The sequence below is a fragment of the Opisthocomus hoazin genome, chromosome 6 (assembly GCF_030867145.1).
Source record: "Opisthocomus hoazin isolate bOpiHoa1 chromosome 6, bOpiHoa1.hap1, whole genome shotgun sequence".
NCBI classification, from domain to species: Eukaryota; Metazoa; Chordata; class Aves; order Opisthocomiformes; family Opisthocomidae; genus Opisthocomus; species Opisthocomus hoazin.
Window position 1 is genome coordinate 20360279 of NC_134419.1, and position 13596 is coordinate 20373874.

At 36.2% G+C, this 13596-nt stretch overlaps 1 protein-coding gene across 2 annotated transcripts in view; it reads left to right on the plus strand.

The window, feature by feature from the left end:
• The window catches only part of ABCD3 (ATP binding cassette subfamily D member 3), a 32809-nt gene extending 19448 nt beyond the window's left edge, over positions 1-13361 (plus strand). For both annotated transcript variants that reach the window (XM_075424964.1, XM_075424965.1), the window contains exons 6-23: positions 224-321; positions 969-1092; positions 2082-2138; positions 3363-3505; positions 3870-3939; positions 4387-4456; positions 4583-4680; positions 4759-4850; positions 5387-5475; positions 5552-5624; positions 6647-6710; positions 6809-6886; positions 6974-7039; positions 7142-7231; positions 7454-7573; positions 8008-8112; positions 9477-9533; positions 10317-13361. In XM_075424964.1, coding sequence (XP_075281079.1) covers positions 224-321; positions 969-1092; positions 2082-2138; positions 3363-3505; positions 3870-3939; positions 4387-4456; positions 4583-4680; positions 4759-4850; positions 5387-5475; positions 5552-5624; positions 6647-6710; positions 6809-6886; positions 6974-7039; positions 7142-7231; positions 7454-7573; positions 8008-8112; positions 9477-9533; positions 10317-10394 — 1572 coding nt within the window. In that variant the 3' untranslated portion in view covers positions 10395-13361. The remainder of the gene's footprint in view (positions 1-223; positions 322-968; positions 1093-2081; positions 2139-3362; positions 3506-3869; positions 3940-4386; positions 4457-4582; positions 4681-4758; positions 4851-5386; positions 5476-5551; positions 5625-6646; positions 6711-6808; positions 6887-6973; positions 7040-7141; positions 7232-7453; positions 7574-8007; positions 8113-9476; positions 9534-10316) is intronic.
• The last annotated feature ends 235 nt before the right edge of the window (positions 13362-13596 follow it).

Consider the following 13596-nt stretch of genomic DNA (forward strand, 5'->3'; position numbering starts at 1 on the left):
TGTGGTGAGATCCACTAGGAACTGGAGTTTTCCAAAATGTAGACAGAAACCTGATCAGTGGTCATGCAGACACTATATGGTTGGTCTTAGGCTTGTTAATAGTATTATGACTTCAAGGGGAGAATTCACCTGTTCTGAAGTGTTTGCACAATCTATGCTGCAAACTGATCTCAGTGTATTAAATATTGTTAGCTAAATGTTGAAATGATGTCTCTTATTTTAGATCTCTTTAGTGAATAACTTCCTGAAGTATGGTCTAAATGAATTGAAACTTTGCTTCCGAGTAAGACTTACCAGATACCTCTATGAGGAATATCTAAAGTAAGTAACACCTTGTTAATGTCTAAAGGTTTTAAACTGATATGACTTGATCGTAATCAATTTAGTTTTTAAGTACATAGTAAGAAGGTAGCAAGGTGCTTAATAGGTTAGGTGTACTGTTTAGAAAGGGCTTTTAGTTGCAATTAACTTGCAGTTGAGTCGCTTACCTGGATTGTGTATGGCACAGATGCGAAGACAGCAGAGTTGGCTCAGTTGAGGCAGGGGTGGGGGGAAAAGCATTGTAATGTTTCCATTACTGGCTCAGCTCCCAAAGTACTTCAGTTGCTTGCATATAGTGCTAATAATCCTGCAGACAGAGTTGGATGCATGAACTTGAGTAGCTGCTTTTGTTTTGGTTGTCGGGTGTGCTGATGCAGGGCTTGTGAGGGTTTTCTAACTCACAGTGTAGCAGCAGTGCATAGAGCAGCACGGGCCTGAGCTTCAACTAAGACATCCTGGAGCCTAAACAGTTCTGCAGGGTTTAATGTGGTTCTGGTCAGGCAGAAGCACTGGCTATGTTGACTCCTTACAGTCATTTAATGTTTGCACTACTTTGCATCTCGATTGTATAAAACGGGGGGTTTCCAGTTATTTGAGATCTCAGCTGTTGAATTGTTTTCTACTACTTAGCTGTTGTTTTGTTTCAGATCTTATACATACTACAAAATGGGAAATCTGGACAACAGAATAGCTAATCCAGATCAACTCCTTACGCAGGATGTGGAAAAATTCTGTAACAGTGTAGTGGACTTGTATTCAAACCTTAGCAAGGTAAGTCTTTTCAGAGAGAACTTCAAGTAATAGCTGTGGATGTTTAGGATGTGATGTCAGAGCTCAAAACAATTGCTTGCATTTATGTGTGTATTGCTTGGAGTATGGTGCTAAAAATTTGTTTATGGTATTCTGTCGTTCCAAGCTCTTTGTGGTTTCCATGACCTCTGCTAAAGCACTGTTGTGAATTGTTATAGTTTGTATTAATTTTTTGCTTAAAGAACTTGCCACGTTCTTTTGCAGTTGAACAGTGATGAGTATGCTTTTTCAGCTAGTTGGGTTTCAGTAGAAAACCAATGACTAGCTTTTAGTTACATGTCAATATTATTTTGGGTAGGGAGGTGTGGTTGAACAAACATTTCCCTCTGTTTCTGGTGTAAATTTTAGGGGATTTAGGTAATGAAGTAGAATACTCTTGAAATTTTTAGACTACTTTTTTTTTCTGATGCTATGTTGTTCATACAAGCAGATGTATAAAGCAAAATACAAGCTGATGTGTTCAAAAACTTCTGGCTGCAAAACCTGTGGTTCAGCTGCTGTAGCTTTGAGGGATAGTGTATGGAACAGAATGCTTGCAAACTGGAATATTGCTTCTATCGGGTACATAGCCAGCTATATGGCATTAGTCTCCTGAGTACTTCTCATGATTACTTCAGTTACGAAGTAACCGTGCAGTCTAGTCCAACTCTACTTAGTGAGCAGAGTGTTACTACAGACCTAAAACAGTGAAGTGCTTTTTTTATATGGTATGCACTTTATCGGAAGATCATGATGTTTTTATGTTCAATTCTTGAGAGAGTGTTTTTAGGAAAATGTCATGTGGCCGAGATTCCTTTTGTTATAGCATTTAGTTTGTATAATACGTAAACCATTATTGTGCTTTTAATGTAGAGCTATCACTGTTCTTGGCATGGTTGGTGATTTCTGGACCATTTTACATTCCTGTTATTTTGGTGTTCTAATGCTTTTTTCCTATGCTTCTCTTACAGCCTTTCTTGGATATAGTTTTGTATATCTTCAAGCTAACAAGTGCAATAGGAGCTCAGGTAAATTGAATGGTGTTTTTAGCATTATAAGCAAATTTTCTCTTCTTTGGTTATAGCCTTGTACCTGTTTGGATTCTAAGGGAAAACTCTAGATGTTTATTATAGATTCATCCATTTTTTTGAAGGGATATACTGAAAATATACTTTTATACTTAATGTTTTGTGTGCTTTAGTGCTCTCTATCTTGGGGCAAGCAAAATAAACCGCAGAATTTGCAGTCATTTGATCAATTATTTTAAGAAACAAGAAAGTTCTTTGTTTTCTTCTAGCAGTTACTTGGGAATCCCATTTAGTACAGTACCTTTCTGACCACTTACATCTTGTGTGACTTCTGTTTAAGGAAGAAAAGAAGTTTTTTGTTTCTTTGCAGTATCTATAAAGGGAAGCCATTCCTTGTTTGGAGCTGTATGACCATTATATTCTCTATCCACACCCCCCACCCAACCACCCCCACCCCCAATAAGTGGAATCATGACAGAAATAATTCTTCAGCTTAGTAAAACGATACATTATCAGAAATGTTCAGGGTTTGACAAAAAGTAGCTCTGGGAAACACAATGTAGATTTTGTAGAAACAGACTACTATAAGGCTTAGGTGAACCTAGGTATTTTTTCCAGTCTCAGATGTCTTTGCATTGCTCTTTGTAATACTTAGTTATTACTTTATGCCAAATTCAGTTTATGCCATGCCACACTTACATTTGAGCATGCTGTTTGGGAGCCTGGATCTAGTGCAGCTTAGGATCCAGCAGAATAAGAGATCCCTACCAGGACTGCTTGAGAGAAGCAGGAAATGTGTTGGAGATGTCTGGAACAAGTAAGGGAATGGGACTGAAATATTGGCTCCTGTGACAAAGCAGCAAATACAGAGAAAAACAAGCAGGTAGAAATGAAGGAGAGGAAATGAGAAAGGACGAGGAAATTAATAGAAACAAGCTCGGAGAATGGAACATGGAGATCACACTGGGTGATGGTAAAAACTGGAGTAGAAGGCTGGGATGAGAAGGGGCATCTGGGGACAGAGAAATAGCAAAATTAGTAAAACAGTATTTACAGCACAAAAGAAAGGAAAGTGATGGTAATTGTAAGAGTAATGGAATTGGTAATGTAGACGCATGGGAGGTGAGAATCAAGGAATTCATGCTTTGTGGTCATTTTGGATACAGAGTTTGCAATGTGAGACCATCTAGATGGTCAGTTTTTATTCTTTTTTGCTATTCACAGGGCCCGGCTAGCATGATGGCGTACTTGATAGTTTCAGGGTTTTTCCTTACACGTTTAAGGAGACCAATTGGCAAGATGACTATTGTAGAACAAAAATATGAAGGGGAGTACAGATACGTCAACTCACGGCTTATCACAAACAGGTATAGATTTACGTGGATGGCAAGATATAAGTAATACTGTGGCGTGAGTGAAAGCTGTATGTTAAAATACGCTTGGAAAGTCTGATACTGTCAGTTCTGAGCAAAGTGTCTGCATCTTTATGCAGATTATTATTAAGTAAATCATATGTGCGTTATATTCCTAATTCAGAAGACAAACTGTATCTGTGGTGTAATAAGCTTATGTTCTACTATTGTGAAAAAGTATAAACTCTTATTTCATAAGGTAACTGAAAGAACAATATTCCTGTGTTTTGTGGCTGACTTTTTCAAAGACTGTCTTTAACAAGATGAAGTTGCATTCTTTGTGGGTTTGTTGTGTTGTGTTGTTTGTTTTTTTTTTTAGTGAGGAAATTGCTTTTTATAATGGAAATGTGAGAGAAAAACAGACTATTCACAAAACCTTCCGTAAACTGGTAAGACTTCTTTTATCTTTTAAACATTTTAAGCAAAACTTCAGTTAATTTTATCATGGTGATTCTTGACATATATTAATGTAAATTGAGTTATAGTGGCTTTGGGTTTATGCTGCTACAGTAATTAGATTTATAAATAAATTAGTAGGCTATAAGCAGAGCAGAATTTTCTGTTAGAATGGTCTTTCTCTTGCCACTTACCCCCTTTTTACCCACCACAATTACTGTTCTCTCACTGCTTAGTTTCACGTGTAGATTGTTTTGATCTAGAGTGCAAGCCTTTGCCAGCATGGACACTTGTGCAGTGCTTGTCATAGGTGACAGACATTGAGGTGTTTGTGACTTACTGAAAATAACTGTATTTGGAATCAAACTTCTGTAAAATAAGAAACAATAGTAAAACAGGTACTGATACAGTTTGACTTTTTTTCTTCTCTAACTTACCAGGTGGAACACTTGCATAATTTCATTCTGTTCCGATTCTCTATGGGTTTCATTGATACTATCATTGCCAAATGTAAGTGTTTTGTCCAGTGTTAATGGACTGCTATAAATCACAAAGTGTTAAACTTCTTACATGAGAATTCTTTTTTTCTTATTGCTTCAATTAATGTATAACTTAATGGTTACTCTTAAACTGCAGACCTTGCCACTGTGGTTGGTTACCTGGTCGTTAGTCGCCCGTTTTTGAACTTGGCTGATGCTCGTCATCAGAATAGTACTCATGCAGAACTTCTGGAGGTAAATAGAACAGAATTAAAACAGTTTCCTGGACTGAATTTTTATTAGTCCACATAAAGAAACTGTCTTCTACTCTAGGATTACTACCAAAGCGGAAGAATGTTACTGAGAATGTCTCAAGCTTTGGGCAGAATAGTCCTAGCAGGCCGTGAAATGACGAGATTGGCTGGGTAAGCTTAATAACAGTTGTGTAAAATAATCTTTCTTAAGGTTATGTTATTGCTGTTTCTCATCTCATTTTAAGACACTGACTGTAGAATTAAAATGAGCTTATTTGCTTTGTTCATTGCATGGCTCTAAGAATGTAAAAATTAATTGGCACATTTTCAGATACATTTTTAGCATAAAATGTTTTTATGTCCACTAATAATTTTATATCTGAATAGAAGCAGCATACAGTTTGAATGTTTAATTGAAAAGACATTGTCAAATGCTCATAAATCAATTATGTATGGATTATTTACCAAACTTGTGGTTTTTTTACATCTTAAGAAGGATAGTGATGAAATACTTGGCTATTACAGGAAAAGGTTCTTGTAAATATTGTGAGTATTGGACAACCTTCATGCAACTCTGAAATGTAACCATTCTGTTTCTGTACTGGATTGAACAACTCTGTAATTTTGACAGTTTAACAGAGTACTCAGGAGAGCTTCTATGGATTTCTAAAACTTCTAAAGGTTAATTACTTCATTTTTGGTTTTAGTTTCACAGCTCGAATTACAGAATTAATGCAGGTTCTGAAGGACTTGAACAGTGGCAAATATCAGCGTACTATGGTATCGCAAGAAAAAGGTAGGTGCAGCATAATATGCAATATGTGCATCTCTGTAGTGTTCTAGTCTCTAATAATTTTTTTCTTAATTTGAAGATGCAGATAAAAAGCAGGCTTTGCCTTTGATACCTGGAACTGGAGAAATTATCAACGCTGATAACCTTATCAAGTATGTTTCCACAACTTCAATATTTTTGATGTTGTCTGCCTTTTAAGTCTTTCCTTCTACCACTATAAATAGAGGTTTTAATACAGTTATTACAATATGCAATTCCTGTTGTAGTATAGTTTATTTACAAATAATTTCACCTCACTCCCACTCAGCATTTCTATTCTGTAAGTCAATCCTTGTCCTCTCATGTTAGCAGAAGACATAATATCCTGTCTGGACTTAGCCTTTTTGGTAACATTTCCTGCTGTCCTTTGGAATATGACTTCCCAGACCATTTTGTTAACACTTTATCAAATTTCTTCGTAGAAATATGTTGATTACAGATTTTATTCTATGCTACAATTCGGCTGTAAAAATTGGGGGCAAGTCTGTATTCAGTTTCAGAATATTTGCTTATATTTCTGTAGACTTGGAGAGTTCATTTGCATACTCAAGTAGCAATCAATACCTCGGTTCTTTGCAGTCTGAGGAACGTAGTATTGGCATAGTAGTACTGTTTAAAGGCATAAAGTAAAGCCAATTAAGAGATTAAATAGCCTCAATCTGGTTAATCTGGAAAGCAGATAGTAGAGAGGGGAGGAAGAATGAAAGGAGATGATGGAGCTATTTTTATTTTTTTATTTAAAGAAAAACAAAAGCGAGGGGAGGTGAGCAGCGAATTAATTCATTGCGTATCCTAGAACTAATGGAATACACTGAACTAGCAGGTTTAAAATGAAGTGCATCCTTAAATGTGGGTTTATATCCACAAGGTGTTTTGGAGACCAAAGGCTTAGAAGGATTCAGAAAACAAATACATGAAGGGAGGGGGAAAAAAAAAAAATCTGTAGATGTTTGTTAAACACTAAGGTGCCGCTTTTGGTTCAAGACCTTCCTTAGCTGTTAACAGCTGGAAACTGAGACAGTGTGCTGAATGAAGTACTGCTGAAGTCTTGCCCTATTCCTTAAATCTCTGAGTAAGCACGCAGTATTAGCTGCTTTTAGGCAACTGCTTTTTTCTAATGCTGCACTACAAACAGGTTTGATCATGTTCCATTGGTGACACCTAATGGAGATGTTTTGATTCAAGACCTTAGCTTTGAGGTAAGTTTTTTTTTTTTTTTAGTATCATAGAAGACAATATTAATATAAAATTTTGAAGTGAAGATGATAGATTTATCATCTTGGCTTTGCATTTTTAGGTTCGATCTGGTGCAAATGTTCTGATTTGTGGGCCAAATGGGTGTGGGAAGAGTTCACTTTTTCGTGTTCTTGGTGAGGTAAGGAAACTTTTAAATGGGGGAGAATCCGAAGCGCTGTTGTAATTGGACTTTTTTGGTCAAGTTTAAACCTTTTTCTTGTTGCAGTTGTGGCCTTTGTTTGGTGGGCGTTTAACAAAACCTGTCAGAGGAAAGTTGTTCTATGTTCCCCAGGTGAGGCAAAGTACTTTAACTGACAATAGTGTTCTCTTTCTTTCTACTTTGACTATATTTAGAAATATTTGACATACCTTTTTGTTTATGACTGTATCTCAGAGGCCATATATGACTCTTGGAACACTCAGAGATCAAGTTATATATCCAGATACTTTAGAAGATCAGAGAAAGAAAGGGATTTCTGACCAGGTAATGATAATTAGTTCATTAACCCTTTGTCATGCTTAAGATGAGTAACGCTTCAGATTTAAAAATATTGAAATTGCTATTAAAAGCACTGCATTTAGTTTGTTTTTAATATTGATCAGGGTTGATGGTACACCAGTATAATGGTATAATGCTTTATAACCTTTTTCAGTCATTTCTTTAAGTTCACTTAAGCTCTATTTGTCATTCCTGTTTCAATAAAAGGTGCTGAAGGAGTACTTGGATAACGTCCAGCTGGGTCCAATCTTGGAACGTGAAGGAGGCTGGGATAGTGTTCAGGACTGGATGGATGTACTCAGCGGGGGAGAGAAACAGAGAATGGCGGTATGTCACAAAAGCATAAATACTTAACAAATACAGGATGTAGGTAGAAAATGTAATCTGAATTGTAAGCGAATTTTTTTTACTAAATATTAAGATTTTACTTAAGAAGAAACCCCTAAAATGTGAAATACCCAAATACTGAGAAAACAACCTAAAATAGTGTTTATTGCACTCAAAATTTAATAGGAAATGGTGAGCTTTTACTACGCCTTACACTTCAATTATATAAACAGGAGTTCTAAAGTAATTGTTTTTCAAAAAAGAAAAGTAAGGATAATATACAGCCCTCAGATTTTCAGGTTTCAGTGGGTCCCAGCGTAAAGAAATTCCCTTGCCACAGTGAATTTTTGGACATTAATTCTTAGTTTAACTTCTAGGACTGCATTATTGGTTGTAGTTCTGTATCCACAGTAGCTTTTTGGTTTGCATTCCAGATGGCAAGGTTATTCTACCATAAGCCCCAGTTTGCAATTCTGGATGAGTGCACCAGTGCTGTTAGCGTTGATGTAGAAGGCTACATTTACAGCCACTGCCGAAAGGTAAGCTCTTTGTTTCTAGAACTATACCTCTGCATGTTAACAGGAAACTTAAAATGATACCAGGTGCGCTCTTCCTCACCCCTGCTGCAGATTACAAAAAAAAAGTAAGCTTAGAACGGCATGCAAGGATTCTTTATGCGCACTAGAATTCAATAATTGTTTTGTAGTCTTAAAATAATTTAGATGTACATGGGGCCTCTGTATATTAGAGAACCGTTACTGGTAAGTAGCCTAACTTTTCTAGAGAAACTCTTAGAGTTCAAGTGAAGATCAAAGAATCTAAAATTTTGTACTATTATGTTGTTCAAGAGGTTTCTTTTGGCCAGGGCAACAGAAGTGAAAGGGTGGAAATTAACATTTCCATCTACTTGGAGGTATGAGAAGCCAAGCACTCTAGGAAAACAGAATAATTGTAAATATAGTTTTCTTTTTGTTCTAATACCTTTCCAGATTCTACGTAGTGGTATGTGAAATATCAGTAAGATTCAATGTCGCACCCCTAGCCTGGGAAAGAATGGGCTTGAAATAACATTAATTATTGACTAACAGTATTCTCAGAATGGTAATGGAGCAAAGCTGTGCATCCACTGAAATATGTGCTTGAAACCTGAAGTGGGAACTTAAGGAGCCATCTGTGGTAGTAAATTGACACTAGATGAGGACTTTTCACAAGAATGGATGTTGTTTCTTGAACGCATTTCACCACATTAGTATCAATACCCTGACATTTTTCTAAGTCTGTTTTGCGTATACTTGTTATTCTGTTAACTTGAATGTTCATTTGTACTTTTCTTTTGGAGTTACTGTTGCCAAGTGGCTAGTGCGTATTACTGAAAAAAGAATTCCTGGTTAAGCTGTCCTTGCAGAAAGAAAAAATGTTACCCTGTTTTATCATCAGAAGCATTTTGTCCTTTAATTGATGCCACTGTTAGGGATGCATAATTAACTGAGTTGCAAGGAAACAGAGGAAGATTATTCACCTTCAAATTGTCCCTTTAAGTTTATAATTCACTAATAGCTTTTGTGGTTTTGGCTTTTTTTGTTGTTAAGGTAGGCTTCTTTTAATCACCAGGTTTGTTGTTTTACCTATCTTCTTCTTTACCTCCTTTGCCCAGTTCGTTCTATGATTTGCCAGATTGTTAGGAGCAAAAGACTGGTGAAATAAATTTATATTTTTTTATTTTTTTTTTTACTTTCACTGCAGAATCTTATATTAAGGCTACATATGTATACTGTTAATAATAGAGTCTGGAATTTTGTGTTTGTGAATTTAAGCTCTTCAGCTGATACCATACTGAAAAATAAGTAACATGTATCCCATGAGAAAAATTAACTGCTGTATTGTGTGTATCTTCTTCGTGTAGGTTGGCATCACTCTCTTCACTGTCTCTCACAGAAAGTCACTCTGGAAACATCATGATGTATGTAGCCTTTGCTTTTGCTAAGGGTATCTGTAGGGGGTAGGGATTTTGTTGTTTGACTTTCTATTAAATTGACCATACAATTCAAGGTGTTGTCATTTTACATCCTTGTAGGTTGTGTTCTGTTTTTTTAAAAAAGGTTTTACTTTCATAATCCACTTGCACTATTTGAAATATTCTTACACTTCTAGTTATGAAAGGAAAAGTAACCAAAAAATCCTTAAATGTATCTGTAAAAGTAGCCTCAAAAATATGAAAGGCTCACTAGAATATTTAAGTCTTCTTTCTTAGCCTCAAAAAAACCCTTTGAACCAGAAACCAGTAAACAGCATGGAGTTTTTGCTTTCAAGATGCCTAATGTATCTATGCATTAAAAAAAAAAAAAGTTAATCTCTAATACATGGACTTCTTTTCTTCCAAACTAAGATTTTACTGTTGTTACTACTTTTTAATGCAGGCAGGCAGACTGTATGTGTCGGAAAAATACTGAATTAATGCACAGGGATCAATGTGTACCTTAAGTATATTGTCACAAAACCCAAGATTGCAGTGTTAAATCTAAAAGTGACCATTTAGCAGACGGATGGATGATATGAACAAAAACACTTAAACTCTTCTTCTGGAGGCAAATGAATTTAATAAAACATGAGGTGGGAGAAGCTTACCCTGTGGCTAGCTGAGTTTAAGATTTTGCATTAGAACTACGTCAAAGTATAATTTATTTAGGCATTTATAGACGTGGTAATTTTTAGGTGGTTGATAATGTAAGTTCTTTTATTTCAGTTTTACTTGCATATGGATGGCAGAGGAAACTACGAGTTCAAGAAAATAACTGAAGACACAGTCGAATTTGGATCTTAAAGTCATAGAACTGCTACAGAGTCTGATGATTGCAGGACCCATGTACAATGGCAGACATTGTACAAGAAAACTACTCAGCTTGTTTTTTAAACAAATTGACTAGGATAACCCAAAACAAGCTATTAAGCATTTACTATTAATGTAGGATATTGCTAATTGTGTATATGTTGGTTTAATTATTGATGTGTACTAAGAATTTCCTTATTCTTGTGGTTTAAAAACCTGCCTAAATTAAATTGGGCTTCAGTCAGTGTAACCTGATTCATCCTGGGATGCAAACCATTTGAAATCAGCTGATTTGACTTTTGTAGACCTTCTTTCCCTTCAGTGAAAAGCCCTGTTAAAATTAGGGTTGCTACCTCTTCTTCCTGCAAAGCAGTCTTGGAATTTTGCTCTGTTCTATGCATATTTCTGAGTTGTCTCACATGGTGCAGGATATTCTGCCATCTTCAAATCTGTGCCCTGTTAAATGAAAGAGCCTTTTCCTTGACCAAGCCTTGTGATGTAGCCAATACACCCTTACTCATAAAGGATGGAATGAATCTAAAAGACAAAACTAATTCCTTCTGCTAAAAAAAATTAAGCTTGTTCTGTGATGGGTTTTGGATTCTCTTTAATGTCTGTCTGTCCATGCAACTGTCTCTGCTGCTCAGCATTCCCATTCCCTCCCAATTGAGCAGGAGCTTCATCCATCTGCCACCCCAGGTGCCCTTTTTCTGTCAGAGAAATACTGTTAATGAAGAGTTGAGAGGAGGTTGAGGGAGGAAAGGACTGACCAAAAAAAACCACCAAAAAACCAGGAGAAGGAAAGTAATGTTCCTTGTGCATGTTTTCAGCTCTGACGAAATGAATGGCTCCCACAAGTAGCAACAGAAAAGAATGTGGGTCCGGTCATTCATCTCTTGAATTCAGCAGGGCTTGGAATGGACTCAAAAATGTTAATCTGTGAAATAGCAGACTGCTGTCAGTCCTGTGTGTGTTCAGTCCTGTAATACAGCAGTTGCTTTTTCCAAGTAGTTCCTTTTCTCCTTCTTCAAAAAAACAGATCACCTCATGGTTTTAGCTGCCCTTCAGATCTGAGCTTGAAAGTAAGTGGTAATGATACTTCCTGTTTGGCCTTCTGGGCTGTGAAGCCTAAAATGATGCTTTCATCCTTCACATTTATTCTCGTAATTTGTCATGAGGTTTCTTGGTTTCTGATAGAAATTATTCACCGGTGATTCTTGCTGTTGTCTAAGGATCTCTAGTCCCTGATGATTTTCTTGTTCCAGCTGCCAAATCCCCTTGAAGAAACCAAGCTCTTCAAATAGTTCACTGTAACCATTTTTTCCATACATATGTTGCCATACAACTTTGACAGATATAAATGCAGCAAGGTGATTTTTGTGATCAGGGAATGGGAAGGTATCACTCAAACTGGATCACTGTTTAGGCTTTAAAACAAAAATTTTCAATACCTGTTGTACAGTGAAGGTCTAGTAGTTTTTTAGTGTTCCGTACAAACTATAATACAGAAATGCACTACATGAAGGCATGCATAAAATATGCAATAAATGTGTGCATCTTTTATGAAGGGTTTAGATTAAAAACAAAACCAATTTTTTATAAAATGGATATGTACTTGGATGCACTGCTGTCAATTTTTACCCAATTTGCTTAGTCATCATCTTTCATGTTGAAATTGCTACCTGTTAGTGTTTTCCCTTTTATCATAGTTCTTGCCCATACCTATCAGTACTACTGTTCTCTCATAGCACTGAAATACAAATAACTATCCTGGTGTAAGAATCTAATGACTGCAGCAGATTCGTAGTACAGTGCATCAGTGTAAATCAGAAAAGCCTCTCTGAAGTGTAGCATATTCAAGAGAATAAGGTACCAGGATAAATTTTTGTGCTTGGTCCACAAGAAAGCAAATAGATATCTCATTTTACTAATTTTTTCTGATCATTCAGATTCTCACATCAGCCATAACATAGCAGATAGCAGCATGCTGTATGTGAGGTGGTAGTCTTTTTTTTAATTGTAACCATGAAAATAGGGGTGCCAGATAGCGAATTTTCTTTTTTCTTTTGTGAAAGTTCTCAGCACAAATGCAACTTCTTCTCTTGGAATTGAGGTTTTAGTAGTGAGACAAAGAAAAAAAAATCTCTGAAATGAAAGTTGCTTTTATCCTTGTGGCTAGGGCAGACTTTGCAGCGGAGTAGTCAGCTTGAGAAACTTCAATGTATTTTTCACACTGACAAGCAAAGCCACACACAGCACACTTATATAGCACCCCAGCAGCCAATCCTAAGGTACTTTGCAATTCAGTTGGTTAAAACCAGATTTTTGTGTGATCTCAGATTTATTTAAAAAATTAAACAAAAAAAAAAAAAATCCAACTCCATAACCAAGGAGGCATAGATTTGCCTTTAGATGCCATGAATTTTGTTGAAACTGAGGACATTAGTGTCTCCTTAGGGTCAGGACTTAGTGTTTCTAAATATACTGAAAGGAAAGAAAAATACTCTTCTGTGCTTGATTGTAAGGGAGGCATATAAAAAAGAACAATGTTTTAGAATGATACTCTTAAAAGGCCTTATGTTAAAGTATTTTGAGATAAACTTGGTCTAATGAAAGATTGTAAAAAATCTGATGAAAGTGATCTAAGTCTCACTTCTGTTGCGGAATTGCACTGTGATACTGTATTTTAGCTATTATGTCTTTTTAATAGCACAAGTTGGAAGTTTGCAAATTGGAGTTCTGAACTGTCCTAGCAAGACAAAGTGCTGATAGATATTTTCAGTCTCAAACTGTTGGTGCTCTGAAGATGGTACTGGTAATAGTCAGATGGCTGCATTTCAACAGTGGTGGGAAACATTCCTGTATGTAAATACTGTAAAGTGCTTTGGAGGAGGAAATGGCGCTATATAAATGTAAGACATTAAGTGCCTCTGAAATAATAATAAATCTAAAGAGAAAATATATCTAGTCTTTTTATGTTTCTTGATGATGTGATTAAGAATTTTGTAACAATAGAGTGAATTCCACAAATCTCAAATTACATAGTGAGCTGATTGACTTGTGTTCAGCTTATAAAAGCCATAGTACTGTCTGAAATTCATCCTGGAATCAGCCAGATGATGCCATCCAGTTATAGGCTTGACAAAAAACATGAGCTCAGTACTTGAAGATGTGTGCTTAGAGCAATTGGATTGTA